At 60.3% G+C, this 19,467-nt stretch overlaps 1 protein-coding gene across 37 annotated transcripts; it reads right to left on the bottom strand.

Annotated features, from left to right (window-relative positions):
• Positions 1-602: 602 nt before the first annotated feature.
• TNNT3 (troponin T3, fast skeletal type) lies at positions 603-18,444 on the bottom strand. Of its 37 annotated transcripts, XM_081064147.1 has the most exons (17): positions 18,341-18,408; positions 15,429-15,475; positions 14,930-14,947; positions 13,535-13,549; positions 13,323-13,337; positions 12,242-12,253; positions 11,995-12,009; positions 9,840-9,875; positions 9,167-9,185; positions 6,510-6,555; positions 5,516-5,632; positions 5,344-5,421; positions 4,941-5,054; positions 4,725-4,834; positions 4,466-4,556; positions 2,970-3,010; positions 1,200-1,427 (listed from the first exon to the last, which is right to left on the bottom strand). In XM_081064147.1, the coding sequence occupies exons 11-17, from the start codon at positions 5,597-5,599 to the stop codon at positions 1,373-1,375; spliced, it is 573 nt and encodes a 190-aa protein (XP_080920273.1). In that variant the 5' UTR covers positions 5,600-5,632; positions 6,510-6,555; positions 9,167-9,185; positions 9,840-9,875; positions 11,995-12,009; positions 12,242-12,253; positions 13,323-13,337; positions 13,535-13,549; positions 14,930-14,947; positions 15,429-15,475; positions 18,341-18,408; the 3' UTR covers positions 1,200-1,372. The 37 variants fall into 37 exon arrangements, 26 of the variants coding, with proteins under 26 accessions (XP_080920265.1, XP_080920273.1, XP_080920277.1 ...); XR_013994306.1 differs by lacking the exons at positions 11,995-12,009; positions 12,242-12,253; positions 13,323-13,337; positions 13,535-13,549 and adding an exon at positions 16,253-16,408 and having other exon boundaries at positions 2,970-3,680; positions 14,888-14,947; positions 18,341-18,400; XR_013994307.1 differs by lacking the exons at positions 11,995-12,009; positions 12,242-12,253; positions 13,323-13,337 and having other exon boundaries at positions 2,970-3,680; positions 13,439-13,549; positions 18,341-18,400.
• Between the last annotated feature and the right edge of the window lie 1,023 nt (positions 18,445-19,467).

Here is a 19,467-nt window from a genome sequence, read left to right as displayed (position 1 = left end):
TGAGCCCACACGGCTCCCGGTGAGCCGACTCTCCGCTGTGGGTGCTGACGCTCCAGCACACCCAGGGCCGCTTTTCCCCCACCAGCCGTGTGGCCCTCAGTCGCCTTGTCGGAGCAAGGGGGTGGAACACGGTGGTGCGTGCCCTCTGATAGTGCCCCCGGGGCAGTGGGGCCCGCCAGTTATTAAATTCCTTTGTGCGTCTCTGCATCACCGCAGTAAAGCACGTTGGTCACTCAGGGTGTTTACACCTACTGCATATAAGTCGTGTGTGGGGCAGGGGTGTATGTGCGGGGTATGGGGGCATGTGTGTGCCTGAGTATTATGAGTGGGGGGGCGTCCACATGCAGAAAGCTGTGTTCAGAGGGAGCATGGCTGTGTGTGTGTGTGTGTGCGTGTGTGTGCGTGTGCGTGTGCTCTCTGGGGTTCGACTTGGTTGTGGGGGCCTGGGCCCCTGCTCCCCATGCCCCCTTCCCCCTTCCCCCTTTCTGCTGAGCCTTCCCGGAGGGGCGGTTCCGGAAATCTCCCCCCCGTGAATACCTGGCTGTGCGAGGCTGTGCATCTTGATCCAATTTTTCTGATTTATATTTTCCATAATTCCATTTAGTCAGGACTTTCAAATTTATTACACAGTGTGCACTGTGTTCTCGTATAATATAGAAAGAGCGGTCTGTGTCTGCGTGTCTGCTCTCACCAAAACGTGCTTTTCCACTGCTTTCCTCTGGAGGGGGGCCCTCAGAGCCTCAGGCTGTGCCCCCACCCCCATCCTCGCCTCCCTTCTGCTCCTGCATTTCTGGGGGAACTTTGTGAAGACTCCCACTGTGAGTGGGGCCCCTCCTCCCAGACTCCCTCCAAAGGCAAAGCACGTCTGCCCCAAACCGGTTTCAGAGCTGACCCAGGCAGCAAGGGGGGGGCTTCCCATGGGGAGCAAAGACCCCAGCTGCGGTGGAGAAGAGGGCCATATGGGCCCCAGGGGCAGTGACTGAGGGTGCTTCTAGGGGAAGAAGCCACTGGCAGGGCTGGGTGGGGTGTCCCGGCCCCAGCCCCTGAGGCAGAGTCCAGCCACAGCGTGGTGGCCTCTTGAGAAGAGCACCCAGTGTCTCTTGGGCCCCCAATGCCTCCGCCCTCCCTGCCCTCTGGTTCAGTCCCTTCTCAAACCCCCCCACCCCAAGGCCCCTATCCATGAGCCAGCACACAGCTGGTAGAGGGGAGTCTGATAGCTTTATTCACAGACCCCAGGGGGTATGGGCATTGAGGACAGAGATGTGGGGGGTTCTCCGGAGTGGGCCCTCTGCCCCCAGGCCTGGGGGCCAGACACCAGCATGTGGGCTGCACGTGCCCAGGGTCTCTGCCTTGGGGGGCCTTTCCAGCTGCTTTACTTCCAGCGCCCGCCGACTTTGCCCTTGGCCCCAGCCCCAGCCTTCTTGCTGCTGCAAACGGGAAGCAAGTTGGTGCTGAGTGTCAGGGTGTCCTGGACCCTGGCCGAGGCCCCTCCCCGGCCCTCAGCAGACCCCCGGTCCTGACAGCTCTGCCCACCCAGGCTGCTAGCAGGGTGATGGGCCCAGCCTGGCCCCCAAAACCCCCGGCACACACTCCTCACTCTGTCCATCTGTCCAAGCAGCAGCGACTCACCTGTGCCTGGCCCTGGTGGCCCTGGGCGGCCTTGTCCTGAGGTGGTTAGTGTGGTTAGGACAGGGACCCCACTTAAGGCTGATACCAGGCCCGCCCCGGAAGCTGTCTCTCTACATGGCTTTCATCTCCCCAGTGACTTTGGCCGGGGCATAGTGTGTCCCCTGGGTCACAGCCTCCTGGGCCCAGGAGCCTGGAGCAGTGGACTATTCTAGTCTGTCACTCTAGGTTGCCAGTTCAGGCCTGATGGACTCAGGACCTGTGAGGCCCCTGTCTCATTCCAGAGTCTCAGCCCTTTGGCCACCAGTTAGAGCGGGACCTTAACGACAGGAGGTCACCACCTGGAGGTGGCGGTCCTCAGGAGTCTGCCCCTTCTGTCTGAGGCCCTTCGCACACCAGTGAGCTGGGTGCTGGGTTAGGTGGGTGGGAGAGCCACAGTGTGTGAGCCCCAAAGCTGGCCTTTGTGGACAACTGGCTGGAGAGAGCCAAGTCTGACTTCAGGAGAAGGCCTGGCAATGGTGGCCTATGGCTCATGTCCTGCAGAAGCCAGGCTGAGGGCTCTTACATGCATGCACACACGCGCGTGCACACACACACACACACACACACGCACACCTTGCCAAATGGCCCGCTCTCAGGGACCTGCATCACCCCCTGCCCCATACAACAGAGCCAGGGAGGACGGGTGTCACCTTCTCCAGCCCCCAGGAAAGAAGAGCCCATCCCTGGGAGCAGCAAGGAGGCAGAGAAAAACCTCCTTAAACTTCCCAACTCCAAGCCATCCTGAGCACACTGCAGTCCCTGAGAGTGTGGCTGGCTCAGCCCAAGCTTGGAGAGAAAACCCCAGAGGGGAGATAGCCGAGCACAGGCCCCAACCCAAGTGAGCTGCCACGGCCTCTGGGCCTCTCCAGCAACTGTTGCCCTGGATCCCCCGGAACCTGGGCCAATTGGACAGACTAGGTTCACTGTCCTGAAGAACCGGGATCGCAGAGGGACTGGTGACAAGTGCAGGTCTCCTCATTCCCTGTCCCATGTCACCTTTGAGGTGACGCGCCACCAGGATGTGCTGGAGCCCAATCTGGCTTTCCAGGCCCCTCTGAAGGCTGCCCAGAACCACCCACACCTCCTGTCGGCCCCTCTCCAAGCTGCCGTCCTCCTGGGCTCAGGGCCGGGCCTGCACATGCTGGCTCCAGGGGCCACCTCGGTTAGTCTTGTCACTGCTCTGCTGAGGGACGACTGCCACTGAGATTGGCTTAAATCACTGGGCCCGGGGTGGGGCAGTGGCAGCCGTCCCCAAGGGCCGTGTGCCTGGTGCAGAGCAAGGGATGGGCAGGGCTACTCACTGCTTCTGGGCCTGGTCAATACGGCTCCTGAGGTTGGTGATCTGTGGACAACACGGACGACTTACCGTGACGTCCTCGTGGGGCCAGGCAGGGCGTGAGCGCACACACCCTTCCTCACTGCAGGCCTTCTCTAGTGGCCCTGGCAAGGCCTCGGTGCCACACGAGGGCCACTCGCTGCCTTACTGTGTCCTGCCTCCTCTGGCTGGAGCACTCTGTCCGTTGGCCCTCAGGCTTGTACCTCTGACTTACTGTTGGTGGCGTGCATTGGAGACCTGGGCTAGACACACAGCAGCTCCGGAGCCCGCCACTTACCTTCCCGCCTGCGGGGGGATGTGGGGCAGGGGGCATGGGTCGGGAGGAGAGGCTCTGCCCGCTGAGTTCAGAGTCACCTTCTCCTTGCCCCAGCTGCTCCCTCCTCCTGACTGTCCAGAGGGGAGGCTCAGGGAAAGGCAAGGCCCTTCCCGCCTGCTGCAAAGGACAGCAGGCCAGTCTCAGAAGCCACTTGGTTGCAGGCAGGAGGGAGGAGACAGGGGCAGGAGGAGGGGAAGGCCTCCGTCATCGCCATGCCCACTGCCACCAACGTCCTCTACGACCCTGGATTCTGCCATGCGAGAGGCTCACCGTGCACTGCACACCATGAGCCTGGTCCAGGCTGGACCCGGCTACTTACAACTTGGCCAGCATCTCCACTCTGGCCCGGACGTTCATGATCTGGAAAGGCCAAATGGTTACCGGGCTGGTGGGTGACTGAGGCCCCAGCCAGGCCGGGACCTCGTGGTTCCTCCAGTCCCCGGGGACCCTCTATGTGGGCCACACATGGGTGTGCCAGGAGACAGTGGAGCTGGTCTGGCTCCGCACGGTGAAGCCCACTTCTGCAGGCCAGCCCTCCCAGGGGACCCCTGAGAGAGGACAGCGCTGTGCCCCGAGCCTGGACCCTCCTTGCTTGCAGGAAATGTGTGCTCCTGGGGTGGCCAGCGAGGGGAATGATTGTTGTCCCCACGCGGACTCGGGGGCAGCGTCTGCACAGGCTTCTGCTCGGAGTCATGAGCCCTGTCAGAGGACTTGGCCACCCTTCAGAGGGGCACAGTCCACGCCCCCCAGTCCCGGCTGCCCGGTGGGGTGCGTGACACCCCTAGGGCCTCTGAGGAAACAGATATCTTGGTGGCAATGTGTCCGGGACTTGGGGTTGCAGAGAAGGCTGTAGGAAGAGGACACCCCGGTGCCAGAGGGACATAATGCCGCCCTGGGGACTTCCTACAAGCCCCAGGCCATTCAGAAACTGGACCCCACGCCTCTGTGTGCTGCTCCTTCACGTCACCCTCAGAGCAGCGGCTGATTGCCCAGAGCATGAAGGACACCTGGGGGAGCAGGAGACCAGGGGCCGTGTGTGGGGACAGACTGTATCGGCTTCTCAGGGGCCAGGTCCATGGGGACTCAGGCAAGGTGGGTGGCAGGTGAGATCCAGGGGCCCGAGGCCCACAGGCGCCTGCACTCACGTCATATTTCTGGCGTTTCAGCTTCTCCCCAAACTCAAACTTCTCTGTCTCCAGTTGGTACAGGGTGTCCCACAGCTCCTTGGCCTTGTCCCTGGGGAGTGGCAAAGGTCAGGTGTGGCCAGATAAGCCCGGAAGGCAGGGCCCAGGCCACCCGTTGTCCTACTCCGGCCCCAGCACCCTCACAGAAACCCCAAGGCTGGTGGGTTCAGGGAGGCCTATGCCACCAGCACCCCTCGTCTGGTCCACAGTGCCCCCTCACCTCAGCTTGTCTTCACTGAGATGGTCAATGTTGAGTGGCTTGCGCCTCTCAGCCAGAATCTTCTTCTTCATCTCCCGGGCCGTCTGCTTCTTGCCTCTCTTCTGGTCGGCCTGATGGGACAGAGCAGAGGGGCCTGACCTCGGGTGGGGAGCGCTGCACTGCCCAGCCCGCAGGCGGGTGGTGGGATGGCCCCGGGCTCTAAGCACCTGCACTCACCTTGGCCAGGTAGCTGCTGTAGGTGGCGCCCATGGAGGACAGAGCCTTCTTCTTCTTGAGGTCATCCTCAGCTCTCCTCTTAGCGTCTTCCTCCTCCCTCCGGGCTTTCTCCTCCTGTGGAGACCCCACCCCCACAACCTTGAGGGCTGGGCCAGGGCTGCCCTCTCCGGGCAGGCTTCCACACTTCGCCCTGGGGCGTGGAACTTCCTAGAAGCTCCAGGCCCTGATCAGGGTATGCCCTCTTACAGGGATTCTGCAGGGCAAAGGAAACTTAGCCAGTGGCTGTGGTCACTGGCCAATGTCGGGGGAACCTCAGGAGAAGAAAGGACAGAGACCCTGGCATTTCTCTAGGCCCGTGGTCAGTGGCTCAGGGTCCTGGTGTGGGAGGGGCACCCGGCCTCACCGCCAGTCTGTTCTGGCGCTCCCGCTCCTTCTCGGCCCGGATTCTCTGCTGTTCAGCTCTCTCTGCTCGGCGCTTCTCCTGCAGCCAGAGGAGCCGATCAGCTCAGCCCGGCCAACCCTGGCCCCTCCAAGAGTGACCAGCAGCCCGCGCCCCCGGGACTGGCCCCACTCACGATTCTCTCCTTGAGCGCAATCAGCTCCTCTTCCTCTTTCTTCCGAGCCTCAAAGTGGCTGTCAATGAGAGCCTGCAGCTCCATGAGGTCCTTGTTCTGGCGCTTCTTCTGGATGTCCTGTGGATGGGACACGCCTGTCAGTCCCACCCCTCCTCCCGCAGCTCGGCCCTGCTCGGCCACCCATGCTCCAGCAGAGAAGCCGTGACTCCTCCGGCCACTATGAAAGCTGGGAGCAGCAAGGGATCTTTGCCCTCGCCACATCCCCATGGCCCTGCCCTGCTGGGGGCTCAGAGCTTGCTGATTCCTACGCCACAGGGTAGGGACAGTACCCACCCTGCCGGGGACGAGTCCAGGCCCTCCATGGCTGTGCGGTCCTCTGAACCCCTCCACCTACGCCGATGGACTAACTCTGACTAAGCCCTATCACCCTCCTCAGATGTGTCCTGCATGGACCAGGCAGAGGGAACACCAGTGAGCAAGGTGGTTTGTTGAAGAGACATATGGATGGGTGCGTGAGTGGATGAGTGATAAAAGGATAGGCAAAGATAAGGATGGATGGACGAGTGGACGGAAGGATGAACATGGGCACATGGATGGATGTTGGTGGAGGAAATGGGTGGGTGGAGGGAGGATGAAAGAGGAAGAGAGGGGTGATGGATGGATGATGGATGGGTGGATGGGTGGGGTGATGGATGGATGATGGATGGGTGGATGGGTGGGTGGGTGGGTGGAATGGATGATGAATGAGTGGAGAGGTGGCGGAATGGGTGAGTGCATGGCCTGGTGACGAGATGAATGGATGGATGGAGGATAGAAGAATGGTGGGGGGAGAATTGCTGGAAAGTTTCCTCCGGTCCATGAATAAATGAAAGCAGAATTGCCTGGGACCAGGAAGGCCTAGCTGTGACTGCTGGAGAGACAATCTTCTTGGGCCTGGAGCCTGACGACTGGGGTGTGGGGTGGAGGGTGTGTTGATTGGGTTCCAGAAACTTACATCGAAGTCTACTTTCTCCCCTTCTGGGATCTTAGGCGCAGTGAGTCTGAAGAGGAGAGAGAAGTTCATGAGAAGGGACAAGTGGGCACCCCACAAGGACAGTTGGTCTGACCCAACGTGGCCTGGCCCCAGGCTGACTCCTCTCGCCCTAGCACCTGGCTGAGGGCACATTGCCTGACCTTTGTTCTTATCAGATGAATAACCCATTGTCCCCAGGGTGGCTTGACCCCCTTCAAGAAGATTTCAACCTCTTTCTGTCCCTCTGTTTAGCCAGGTTCTGGACATTGAGGGCCTTTTCACCCCCAACTGTCTAGGAAAGGCACCCTCAGTTTCTTTCTCAAACAAAAGGATACCACTGGGTCAGACAAGAAGGCAGGGTGGTCACCACAGGCCCTCCGGAGTCGGGGTGGGGAGGGCATTGGCTTCTGTGGTCAGGAATGGCTGTCTCGCCCCTTTGCGTTTCTGTGGCCCCTCTTTAATCTTTCATTCTGGGGACCCAAAAGGGGGACGAGGCAGAAAGCAGTTTGAAGAAGAAAGGAGCCCCCCCCGCCCCGCCCCAGTCCTGGCTGTAAGCAGCCATCAGTCCTGCTCCTTCCCCCAATGCATTCCAGATGGAGCAAAGAGTTAAAACGACAACAACAATTTTTTAAAACAAGCCATAGAAGAAAGTGGAACTGAATATCGATCAAACTGCTGGACCGGGAAAGGATTTTCTAAGCTCAGAGGTCCCGCTGAGGAAAAGATGGCCAGATGATTCCATGCAAATGAAAAACTTATGTATGTGAAAAAAGGCAAAAATTGAAAAGGGGAGGGGGAAACCCAGACTAGAAAAATATTTTCAGCAAATACAGAGAAGACTTATATCGTTATGCAAACGGATGATTAAGAAAACATAGGGCTGTCTGTGTTAGATGAATGGGCAGAGGGCATAAGCCACGATTCTCAAAGAAGAAAGAGGACCAGTTAACAAACAGGGAAAGGTTTGCCTGCAGTAATCAAAGGAATGCAACGGAAACAGCCCTGAGAGGCCCTTTCCCATCCATCAGTGGCTCCTTGGGTCCAGCGGTGTGGGGCGCAGACCCGCTCACGTCCACGTAGGAGACCGCGCTGGCAAGCCCCTCGTGGAAAGCCATTTGGCAGGGATGTCAAAAGCCTTAAGAGCGTTCATACTCTGACCCATTAATTCCAGTTCTGGGAATGTGGCCTAGGGAAATAACCCAAAAGACAGAAAATGCTTTCCACCCAGCGTTATTTATGATAGTAAAATATTGGGGAAAGCCTGAACCTCCTGCTCTGGGGGAATGGTTAGGAAAATTATGGTTTGTCCAATTGATGGAATATTATGTGGCCATTCAAAATATTTAAGAAGACTATGTAAAAACATGGAAAAATACTTATGAATAGTGCTACATTTTAAAAAAAGCAGAATTCAAGGTTGTATAGACAGTACGGTGTTTGAAAAACAGCTCAGAGTTTAAATCTTTTTTTCCAAGCCCGACGCATGGAAAAAGAGTAGGAAGAAATAAGCCTTTTTATTTCTTTCTCCTCTTTTCCGCAGTCTGGCTGGCTGGGTGGGAGTTATAGATGATTTTTTTTTCTTCATTGGACTTTTATGTATTTTCCAAATTTTCTTTAATGAGGTGTTTTATTTTCATAATGAAAACACAAACATTTTTTTAAAACTAGAAAATATCTTGGGATCCGGCAGCTTTATTTAAAATTGCTGAAAAATAAAGTGCAACGGATGGAAACGTGCTGGCTGTGTGCTTCACGTGCTCTCAGTCTTCTGCTGGGAGCCCCTCACACCTCCCCCGGCGGGGAGCCCTGCGGTGCCAGGACTCAAGTCCCATGTCCCATTTCATGCGAGCAAACGCAGGCACGGATATGCACGGGGATAAAAGAGCTGAACCGCTACAAAGCGCTGGCTTGAAACCAAATCTCTGAAATACTCACAAGTGGGTGAAATGTGGGAAAGACCCTCCCAAGCAGGATGATGTTTCCCCAGGGGCTCGGAGGCCCCAGGGCAGTGAAAGGTCGGGGAGAGGGGGATGGGTCTGGGCTAGGTGTTGTTCTGAAGTGGGTTTCAGGGGCAAGGCCCTCCCTCCCACCCACCCTGCCTTTGTGTCTGTTGCACATCTGGGGCCCTGTGAGACCCACAGCACAGCGTGGCGTGGCAGGGTCCAAAGAGGGCAAGGAGAGCTCCGTGGGGACCCCCTCTGTCTTTCTCCCCCAACTACTATGCCCCTGCTTCCTTGGCCCGTAGCCTTCTCCTACAGGAAGCCCTTCTTGCCTACACTGGGTGGTCCAGGCCAGAGCCACAGCCTGCTGCCCTCCCCCCCAGTCCACCTCTGCTCTCCCTGGAGGAGTCTGGCCCCCACCTATGGGGGACAACAGGGCTGCCCCAAGTAATCCCACCCTCCCAAAGCACCCTCATCAGATACGTATAATTTTAAACTTCAAATTGAGGGGCAAAGAAAGAAGTGACCAGCTTCTCTCAGGGTTTTAGGTGCCAACTCGGCCCCCACAGAGCCTACATGTCTGTCTTCCCCTGGGGGCAGCCGGGCCCCAGCCCCGGTGACGTGGGCCCCATCCAGCTGGCACAGTTTCCCTCCAGACGTGGCCCACCTGGGTTCGGTCTGCCCGCGCCCTGTACTCACTTGGGTCTTGGCTTCTCCTCTGATCACCACAGTGACGGCAGGCGTGGAAAGAGGGGAGAGAGAGGTCGTGTGAGATTGGAGACCCATTCCTGACCACGGGCCCCTGGGGGTCACCTAGCTGGGCGCTTGCTGGACTCAGGCCTGTAGGGCCGCCTGCTCCTCAGCTGAGCCCACCACCCACCCACCTGACCCACCAGGACAAGAGAGTCTTGTCCCCACTGAGGGCCAGCAAAAGTCCCTGTGGAATCCAAGGAGAGCTTGGGGTGGAGAACCAGGATGTGGGGAGGGAGAGGGCTGAAGGGAAGAAGGAAGAAATGGAGATGAGGGAAGGCAAGAGAGCCAGAGAGAATGACGGGAGAGGCCAGGTGAAGGAGGAGGTGGTCCGATGGGAGGGGGTGAAGACAGGTGAGGAGGGGCGGAAGCATGCCCCTGGCCAGGCTCCTGGTCTGCTGGCCCTCCCACCGACCACCCCACCTCCGTGCTGGGCAGAAGCTCAGCGGGCCACAGCGCCGGGAAGACCCCACTGTGGAGCCCATGGCGGTAGCCATGCGAAGCAGCCTGGCCTGGCCCTCGGAGGGAGGGAGATGGATGGAGAGCCAGCAAGGCGGACGCCAGGCTGGCGGGCAGATCCTGTCCCTCTCAGGGTCACCGGAGCCTGGGACGCGGCCCTTACCTTCCTCTTGCTCCCGTTCTTCCTCTGCGGCTTCTTCTGGGCATAAGCACACATGCAAGAGAAAAGCCGGCGAGGCTGCAGGGAGCGTCCGTGCAGGCTGCGGCGCGGGCATGGAGCAGCTCCTGGACCCTCGTCCCCTTGGGCACGTTGGCCTGGACCCCGTTAGTGTCCCCAGTGGGGGTCAGAGAATGACTGGTTGGGGCGTGGGTGCAGGAGCTCGGTGCGGCCATGCTGTGGGTGGCCCAGAGACCCCCACCCACTCGGGAGGCCTGGCAGGGAGTGGAGGCCTTAGCGACCTGAGGGTGCTGGCTGCTGGCTTCTCTGAGTCTTTCCACGGAGGCTGAAGGGGCCCACGTTGGAAAGCCGAGACCCTCCCCGACATGGTAGCCTGGGAGCTAGGGGTGGATAGTTCTGGGGGCCTGACTCCTGGGTCTTGTTGGGTTGAAACCCAGCAGGTCCAGAACAATTAGGTGAAGCTAGCCTGTTGGTGCCTCGGGCCTGCAGAAGCCTTGCTGGTTTGAGCCCAAGGGGGCCAAGGGAGGCCTCAGGCCAAGCCAGCTGTCCACTATTCCCGCCTCGGGGCCCTTGGGGCCCAGGCCTGCTCTCCCTGCCTCCCCAGAGAGCCTACCCCTGACCTGGAAGAGGCTTGTCCCACCTCTGCTGGGTCACCTCCGGGGCCTGCCTTGTGGCACGTGGCTGGTTGTCCAGGCTGGAGCCTGCAGACCCTAGACTAGGCCCCCAGGTGCCTGGGTGGGCCTCGCTGCCCACACGCAGGGGCTGCTTCCCTTGACCGTCCTCACCCTCAGGGCCCTGGGGAGGTCCTGGATATCCTGGCCATAGCTGGGGTCTGTAGCTGGTCTGGCAGCATCTGACCCAACCCCCCCAGTTGCTGCTCTGGGCCCTTTGGTGGTGCTGACAGAGCAGGAAGGCCCAGCTAAGAAGCCGTCCTTGATCACTTCTGCTCCTTCCTCTGCTCTTGGCTGTGGCCAGCAGACCTGTCGGGGGATGGGGTGGGGGTTCCGGCCTCACCAGGCCCTGGCCTGTGTGTGCACTTTGCAGATCCTCCCCTAGTGTTCCCGCAGCTGTGCCTCATTGGGGTTGCTTAGGAGCTGGCACATGGCCCTTTGCAGGTGGGCCCGACGTCACCGTCAGCCAGCACCCTGGGGCGAGGGTGTTTGGGGAGCAGAAGGCTGGTCAAGGGGTGGGAGGGAGGGCTTGGTGAGGGAAGGAAATGGGCTGCTGGGGCCTGGCCTTCTGCGGGGGCCTGGCTGGGCCCAGGGGTCTGGGAGGCTGGGGGCCAGACCAAGAGCTAGAGGGAAGAGCGGCCATGCAGCCAAGCCCGCCGCAGACAGCATGGAAACCCCACCTCCTGTCTGTCTGTCTATCTGCTTTGGGGCTGGTTCAGGTGACCTGGTGACCTTGCAGCCCGACAGGCCTATTCCCTGGACATTTTCTGCCTGCTCGGCCACCACTTAATGTCCCTCCGAGGCTAGGGAAGGGAAGACAGCTTTGAGGACGTGCTCGGGGTTCGAGCCCCACTGAGGCACCCCCTGACTTGAGCCTACAGCTTCCTCACCCCCATCTGCTGTTGGGAAGGCGGGCCTAGCAGGGGCTCCTCACTCCTGGCCCAGCTGGCCCAGACCCAGGCGCTGGGTGGGTCACTGGGACCTGACTGCTTGCCTTTTGCACCCAAGGCCCCTGGTGGTGTGGGGCTCAGCCTGACTTTACGCTCCACCTCACTCGGCCCCCTGCCCTCCTGCCAGCCTCACCTCTCCTCACGTGCCCTCTGGTTTACTACCTGGGGCAGGGTGTAAGCACAGGCCCTGTTTCTCCTTCTCTGCCCTTCCTCCACTCCATTCTGCTGGATCCCAGGGCCGTCCTCCCAAGGCCTACACCCCTCTCGGGACCTGTACTCAGCTTGACCTGGACGATGGCTGCCCCCACATTGCTGGTGGCCAGGAAGGGCCTCAGTCCCCCACCCCGATTGCTGTCTGCCAGGGAGCCCAGGAAGAAGCCTGCACCCCGTCAGCAAGCCCTGCCTGAGCCAGCACTCCAGGCGCAACCTGTCCCCACTCTGACAGTCATGCAGGCAGGGAGGAGGGGAGGAGAGGACTGGAGGGTGAGGCAGGGCTCCCGCCTTGTGGGGAGATTGTACCTTCTTGGACCTCTTCTGTGGAAGCAGCACCATGTGGGGAGAGAGAGGGAAGAGAATCAGCCATGACCCTGGGGCAGCGACAGGGGTAGGGTGTGGAGGGGGCAGAGAGGCAGAGGCAGGGGGTCAAACAGTCACGCTGTGAGTAGGTTACATGGCCTCTTGTTCCTCTGGGCCAGGCGCCTACTCCCCCCACGCACGGCCACGTGTGTGCACACGCGCCACATGGGACTGACGTCATGGCACATACCTGGTTCAGGAGCTTCAAGGGGTGAGGAGGGCCACAGAACAAGAGGCAAGGTCACAGGTCAGAGGTCAAAGGAGAAAGGATCCGAGGTTAATGTACACAGCCGGTCGCCACTCAGGAGGGTCAGTGATGGCCAAGGCCGAGGGGGGGGGGAGCATGCGGGAAGCGAGCAGGACATGGTCAGTGTTGGCCCTGGGGTGCCGTCACACCCCAATCCTGTCCTCACCTCAAAGGCGGGGAAACCAAGGCTCAAAGGCAGAGTTTCGACCTCTGGCTCTTGCTTTTGTTGGGACAACACTGCTTTGGTCATGGGGATATTGGGGTTCCCGCCTGTCCTCAGGCCCCTGGAAGGACTTTCACTCTCAGGGGCCCGTGCTCGGGGCTGTGGCTGGGGGTAGCTCAGCACCCCCAGCAAGGGCAGGGCCTGCAGCCCAGGGCAGTGTGACTAGAGGACACCCGCTTCCTGCCCCCTGGAGAGAGAGGGGCACTGATGCCCCTTTCTTTCCCAGCCCCGGAGAGTGTGTGGACATTGGGCAGAAGACCTCAGCTGCTTTGCCCACTCATACCCCAAGGAAGAGGCCCACTGGGGCAGGTCGGAGGGGTGGCCAGGGAGTGACAGGGGCCCTGCTAGGGGCTGACGGGCCTGGGCTGAGGGTGCAGCCCTCGCCCCAAGGCCAGTCTGCAGGGGTTACCCTCTGTTTCCCTCTGCTCTGGGGCCCTGACCTGGCTGAGGTGTGAGACGCCATGTGGGCTCTCAGTTACCCAGCCTAGGGCCAAGGGTTCATTTAAGGGATGGAGGGTCCAGACCACCCTGCATCTGGTCCAGCAGTCCCCTACTGACCCACCCTCCCTGTGCTAGGGGATGACCTCTGCACAGCACAACCCATATTGGGGAGTGCACAGTTCTCGGGGTCCCCCCAATTGGTCAAGCACTGATCATGGTTAGTGGGTTATTTTGGAGCCACATGTGGGGGCCCTTTGGCTGGCTGGCGCCTCGATGGGTCCTGGCTCTCTCCCCAACCCGAGTGGGCTCCAGCCAGAACTTGGGCCCCACATGGGGACCAGAAGTCCTGTGTGTTCATACCTTCCTCATGGACTTCTGCAGGCGGAGGGGTACCGGGTGCGGGCGGCAGGGGGAGAGAGAGAGGGTCAGACCAGGAGCATACTGCACGTCCGTAGGGATGGGGGTCATGACAGAGCGGAGGGGTGGAGCTCACAGGGTCGCTGAGAGGGTGAAAGTCGGTGGGATGGGTGAGCTGGAGGGTCATGTGGGCCAGGGTCCTGGTCCCTGCTTACCTTCTTCCTGGGCTTCTGAGGCGGGAGCAGCAGGGAGCAGGAGGGAGAGAGGGAACAAGGACAGTCATTAGGGAGGCATGCTGGAATGGCTGGAAAAGGAGGCTGGCACCCTGAGAAGGGGCAGTGGGCACTCCAGGTTGGAGCAGGAAAACTCCAGTCCCACGTTGGTGGCCCTCAGCAGCCCACCCCGTAACACAGCAATGCTTGGGGGGCCCACTCAGAGGCCGAGGGCCGGGGCCCTGCCTCTGCAGTAGCACCTCCTCCTAGGGGTTGGGGGACCCTGAAACCCTCAGCCCTTCCCCGGGGCCTGCTGCCTGCCCGAGCACTGAAGTGTCTGTGCACGGGACAGTCTGGCTTGGTCTTGTTCTGGGGGTGTCGGAAGTGAGGACTGGATGAAATCCACACGCTATAAGAGAATGCCAATGCCCAGGAGAATGTCCGAGGGGGCAGGGTGGCTTCGGAGTGGGCCCGAAGGCAATGGTGGTGCTGTGAGGGTCTTGGAGGAAACAGATGCTGGGACCCTGCCCACCGGCCACACTGTCCCCCCAGGAAAGGGGTGGCTCTCCAGGACCACATTTCCCACTCAGAAGGAGTCTTTCCACCTTTTCAGCAGAAAAAGAAATATTTGCTCACGTTGTTAGGGGAGCCAAGTGTTTTCAAAATATTTTCAAAACATAGCGCCCAGAAACGCCTCACAGGAGAGTGCTGCTGGGAAGGGTGCGTGAAAGCGCTCCCAAGGTTGAGTGGGTGCCAGGGGGTTGGGAGGACCTCCCATCTGAGCCTGAGAACGGCCTCTCCGCATAGTTCCCAGGTGCACTGCCCGGGCACGACCGAGAGGTTCCCACAGATCCCAGGTGGGCCTGAGGGAGGGGGCTCCAGATTACGCCCGAAGGTTACGTGCTGAGGAAGGGGAAGGTGCTGAGAGAGACAGAGCAATACAGAGAGAGAGAGAGAGAGAGAGAGAGAGAGAGAGAGAGAGAGAGAGAGAGATACAGAGAGGGACACAGAGAGAGAGGCAGAGGAGACAGAAAGAGCTACAGACAGAGCGACGCCGCAGAGCTGTTGTGAGGCAGCCAGGGTCTGCACAACCAGAGACTTGATATTAATGAAAGTCAGTCTTAACGACCAAATCCCAGCTAACAGCACCACCACGGACATGGTGAGGATGGAGGATTGATGAGTGATTAATGAGCGTTTGTCTATTAATTGATAAAGAGATGAGAGGTTAGCGTTGACGGCCAATGGAAATTAGTGGTGAGGCAGGTGAACAGTTAAATAGGGAGCCCGCGGAGACCCCCAACGCGCTGTGGGGCCCCGGCTGAGCATGCAGCAGGACGGAAGGGTTGAGTTCACGGGGAGGTTTGGGTGGGGCACTCCAGGGGCTGCTGCAATTACCTTCCTCCTCGCACTGTTCTGTAATGGGGTAGGAGAAAGGACAGGAACATGTTAGCAGGGCAACCCAAGCCGGTCCTCAGGCCCACAGGAGGCCGCCTGGTGCCAGAGGAGGAAGAGGCTCTGGTGACAACAGTGGCATTCGGGCAGAGGTCTGGGCCCCAGATGCCCGTGTCTTCATGGGGGAGTATGGCGGAGAGTGGCCAGGCCTGGAGGGTGGGGTCTGCTAAATGGGGCAAACCTAGACTTCCACCAGGGGTCCCCAAGGAGAGACATACTGTCAACCAGCGGTGGATGGCTTCCCCAAGGGGCCATGCAGAGAGAGGAAGTAGCTTTGACACTTACCCTCCACCTGTTCACTGTGGTGGGGAAGAGAGAGAGAGAGAGAGAGAGGGAAGAGAGGGTGAGGGGCTTTCGCTGAGCTCAGCGGGTTCTCACACACACCAACAAGTCCTCAAACTCTGAACACAGCCCGGGGTCCCGAGGCGGCTGGGGTGGCTACTCAGATGGTACTCACACTTCCTCGTCAGACATGGTGGCGGGCTGTTTCTGTGGGGGAAGGGGAGACCGAGACCACAGTTAGGAGCTGCCTTGGACCAGAGGGCCTGGAAGGGGTGGGGTGTGGGGGTGTGAGGGGACATCCACGGGCAGGGGTGGAAAGGTCCCCAGCCTGGTGTGGCCTCTCATGAGGCCCCTCACTTTCTCCAAGGCCCCGGCCCCAGATCCCACGCCCCCTTCCTGCCGTGGCTCCAGCCTGCAATGTGCAGTCCCGGATGGGGTGTTGGAAAGTCATGACGTCCACCCCGCACCCCAGGACAGATGTGTCCTCTCCAGCCTCCCCGAGGAGGCCTGTGCAGGTTGCTCTGGACACTGCACAAGACTAGCTGACACCGATTCAACCTAGCCCTTGGACAGAGCTGGGGGCTCCCTGGGAACCCCCAGGTTACAGAGCCCGGCAGCCTGAAATGGGTGTGCTGGACTTCCCTGGTCTTCCCACCCCACCATTCCCACGAGAACCCCTCTTAGTGATGTGACCTCAAAGCTCCCTTCTCTGACCGATGCTTTTGTTTCAGGACAGTGTCCTCTTACAGGTGGCCCAGGGTCCCTTGTGTGTCCCCAAAACCCCTCTAGAGACTCCTCTTCCAAAAATCACAAGACCGTACAAGCTGTTCTCCTTGTCTCTCCCTCACCCATCCAGGCAGCAGACTTGAGTCCCAAGCTCACAGGGATGGGTGGTGGCTATTTCCCTGTGTGTCCCCCCATGCATGTGAGCTGCAAAACTGAGGGGACAGTCCCATCCCCCCAGCCCCGGTCCTGCTCTCCCGCCTGCTTTCCCGGGTCCGTGGGTGCTCTTGAATTTGTCAACGTCTCTGCGCCCTGGCCTGGCTGCACATGTCCAGGTGCGGCCGGCGCTGGGCCAGCACACTCGAGGACCGTCTTCCGGTGAGCTGGCCACCGTACACTCCTGAGGCAGCCTGGGCCCTGGGAACGTTCCGAGCAGCTGCGTCAGTACATTGGCCGGGGTTTTAAACAACCAAGTTTATGACAACACATTACAGCTCACTTGAAGACAATAGTTATAGCCCCCCCCCCAGGGAGCTTTGTATAAGGAAAACACAAGTTCATCATCTAAAAATGCATTTACGTCGCATTGCTAAGGTGGGAGCAGTTTTCCGAAGCCTCAGTCAAGAATGTTAATTTTCCCAGAGCAATTTCAGCTTCATGCAAAATTAACGAGCAGATCTCTGCTAACCCCTCCAGGAAGCTGGGCAGCCCTTCCCTTCCCAGAGTTCCTCCCGGACTCTGCTGCCCCCCCAAGTTACAGCCTGCTGCCTGGTCTACAGCTGGGGTCCCGCTGCTCCCCTGGCAGCCCAGCCCCCGCCTCCCAGCCTTTTCCAGGGTAACTCTCTGGAAGGTGGGGGGAGGGTCAGTGAGAGCCCACCTCTCACCCTGGCAGTGCCTGACACCTGTCAGCCTCCTCAAGAGGGAACAGTCATGGCCCGTGCCCAGGGAGGGGTTATTTTTAAGGACCCAGTAGCAGCTGAGGTGTCCAGAAATAGGTGCCCAAATCGGCCAAGGCTCCTCTGCCCAGAAACCCAAGACGGTGGGAGGGGGGCTGTGAGAGCAGCTGTTGGCTCAGGTCTTGGCCTTCGCCAGGCCACCCCCTCTCCACGTCCCCTTCCAGTTCTCCCAGACCGGCCTGAGTCTGAGGGCACCCAGGAGGGCTCCTGACCCTCAGGCAGGGTGCCCATAGGGACTCCTTGCAACATGAGGCGGCAAAGGCCTACTCTCCAAGTGGGGAAACTGAGGCCTCTCCAGGCTGCTGCTCCTTTGCCCAGTGAGGCCCAGAGGAGGACCTCATGGGCTACTCCATCGGGGACGGGCAGAGGGTGGGGTGTGCTTGGGGGCAGGGGGTGGCATTCCGACAGCTGAGAAGGAAACCAGTTGTCCATCTAATGTCCTGCCCTCAGAGGGGCGAGGGTGAAAATAGCCTCTGAGGTCAGTGTTCCTTGGGGGACACACACCCGCCTTCCCAGGTGCCAAGATGTGCTGGGGGTGGGGAGGCCGGAGGCCCTGCCTCTCACTCGCTGTGAGCCCCTGACCATGTCCCATCTGATGGTGGCTGCTTGCCCATCTGTCTCCTCCCAGGACGGCCGTAAAGAAGGAAAAGGAGCTACCAGTGAGGGAGCTTGGTCTGGGTGACGTTAGGAGGGACAGCTGAGTCCTGATCTGGTGGGGACACCGAGAAGGGGGGAAGGGGTGCCAGGGCAAGGAGCATGGGGCAGCTCTCAGGAGCAGCCCTCCTCCCGCCTTGGGCAGAGGTGGGACGTGTCTTCTGGGCAAGCAGGACAGGTCCAGCTCCACACTCCTCCCTCTGTCCTGCCTCAGCTCTGGCCCTGTCCACTCCTGTCCTAGCCACTCTGCCCTGGGGTGACTGAGACAAGCCCCTGCCTTAGTTGTCAACGCGATGGCCATTTGGGGCCCAGAGGCCCCGGCTCCTATGAGGAGTTGGCCGGCGCCCTCAGCTGAGTGGAGCCGGTGGGAAGGCCAGGATGGGCCTGGGGGTGAGCCAGGGCTTGGCAGCCACACTGCGGCAGGCGGCTCTCGGAGCTCCGGGCAGCGCCCTTCCTGGCTGCATGGTCTCCAATCCCCCACCTCTCCCCAGCTCGCCTGGGAGCCCCACCTCCCTCCTTCGGGGGCGGGGGCCGCATTCTGGTGTGGAGTGGCTGCTCTCACACTGTTCTGAGAGCTCAGCACACGATGCGAGCCCCCCAACCCCTTGGGGTCCTGGGGCATTGAGCCTCTTGGAAGCATGGCATCCTGGGACCCCGGCATCCTGGGACCCCGGCATGTGCCTCAAACGCTGGGCAGGCCTCGCCCAGCCCCAGGCCAGCTGCGCTCGGCCATACCCACCTGTGGCCGAGTCTGGAGGAAGGGCTGGAGCTCCCTGTGGACAGGACCGTCTCAGGCAGTGCACGCACGGCCTTGTGCCCTCATGTTATAGTGACACTTGATCTTTCCCAGCAGCGATTGGCCAGGGGCTGGGTGGCCGGGGCGCGTGGGGCGGGCGGGAAAGGGGCTGTGCCCATGCAGGCCCCTTACCAAGTATAGGAATAGCTGAGGAGGAGGCTTGAGGAGGTGAGGATGGGGACGTGTCTGCAGAAGGAGGCAAGGTCCACCCTCCTCCCCCAAGAAGTGTCAGCTTCTATTTTTACTTCCCCGACAGCAGGCACATTCTTGATGGCTGGGGAGGATACAGGAAGGTGTTGGGTGGCCCCAAGGACCCAGCAAAGGTTCTCCTCGGGACAGGCTGGTGTGGGGGTCCCCAGAGCTGGGACCCCAAGTTCCCAGCCCAGCTGCCTCCTCCGTCCAAGGTGACGGTGCAAGTGCACTTTGCCCACGAAAGGGGTCTGCACGGGCCAGGTTGCGTCACTCATCACCCCCAGCTCCCTCTGCCTCCCCCATCAGAGGAAGTGACTGGGGCCCAGAAATCTCCGTGGAATGGAGGACTCTGTGTCACCGGCCAAGCCCCCGTCACGTCCGAGCCACATTTCGCGGCCAGACCTGGTCCTCTGGGTAGATGCCATTGGGGCACGCAGAATAAATGGGCAAGAGAACTAAGTCCAACTGCAGGGGCCTGGCATGTCCCCAGGAGCTGGAGCCAGGGACCACCGCTCTGTTGTCAGCTTGGAGCTGGACCCCCCGTTAGGGGGTTCAGACCCTGCAGGCCTCTCTCCCACCGGCCGGGCTCTGTGTGCCACTCCCAGTGGGCTTAGCCAGTGCCCCTGGGGCTTGGCTTTTCTTTTCTCAGGACTCCAGGTGGCACCATCCAACCGGCAGACATCTCGCTCGAGCCTCTAGTGGTCCCCACATTCGCCAGTGAGGCCACGAGGTCCCACAGCCCTGCCCTTCAGGTTAGGGGCACCAAGTGGGTTGAGAGCAGCCCGACACCTCCTTCCAGACGCCCCTGAGCATAGGCTAGGGCGAGCTGATCATGGATGATGAGGTCCATGGAAAGACTGATTCACCGCAACAGCTGG

Source organism: Rhinolophus hipposideros, assembly GCF_964194185.1.
Source record: "Rhinolophus hipposideros genome assembly, chromosome: 10".
Lineage (NCBI taxonomy): Eukaryota > Metazoa > Chordata > Mammalia > Chiroptera > Rhinolophidae > Rhinolophus > Rhinolophus hipposideros.
The sequence above is the reverse complement of the archived record's forward strand: the minus strand, read 5'-3'. Positions and strand labels throughout refer to the sequence as shown.

Bases quoted from the DNA above. Each gene is read 5' to 3' on its own strand.
- TNNT3 (XM_081064128.1), bottom strand. From the start codon at position 12,239: ATGTGCCATGACGTCAGTCCCAT. The intron at 5,055-5,343 runs GTGAGGCCGGGT...GGGTCTCCACAG, and splicing joins AGCGCCAGAACAGACTGGCG to GAGGAGAAAGCCCGGAGGGA. The intron at 1,428-2,969 runs GTGAGTAGCCCT...TCCCGTTTGCAG, and splicing joins ATTGACCAGGCCCAGAAGCA to CAGCAAGAAGGCTGGGGCTG.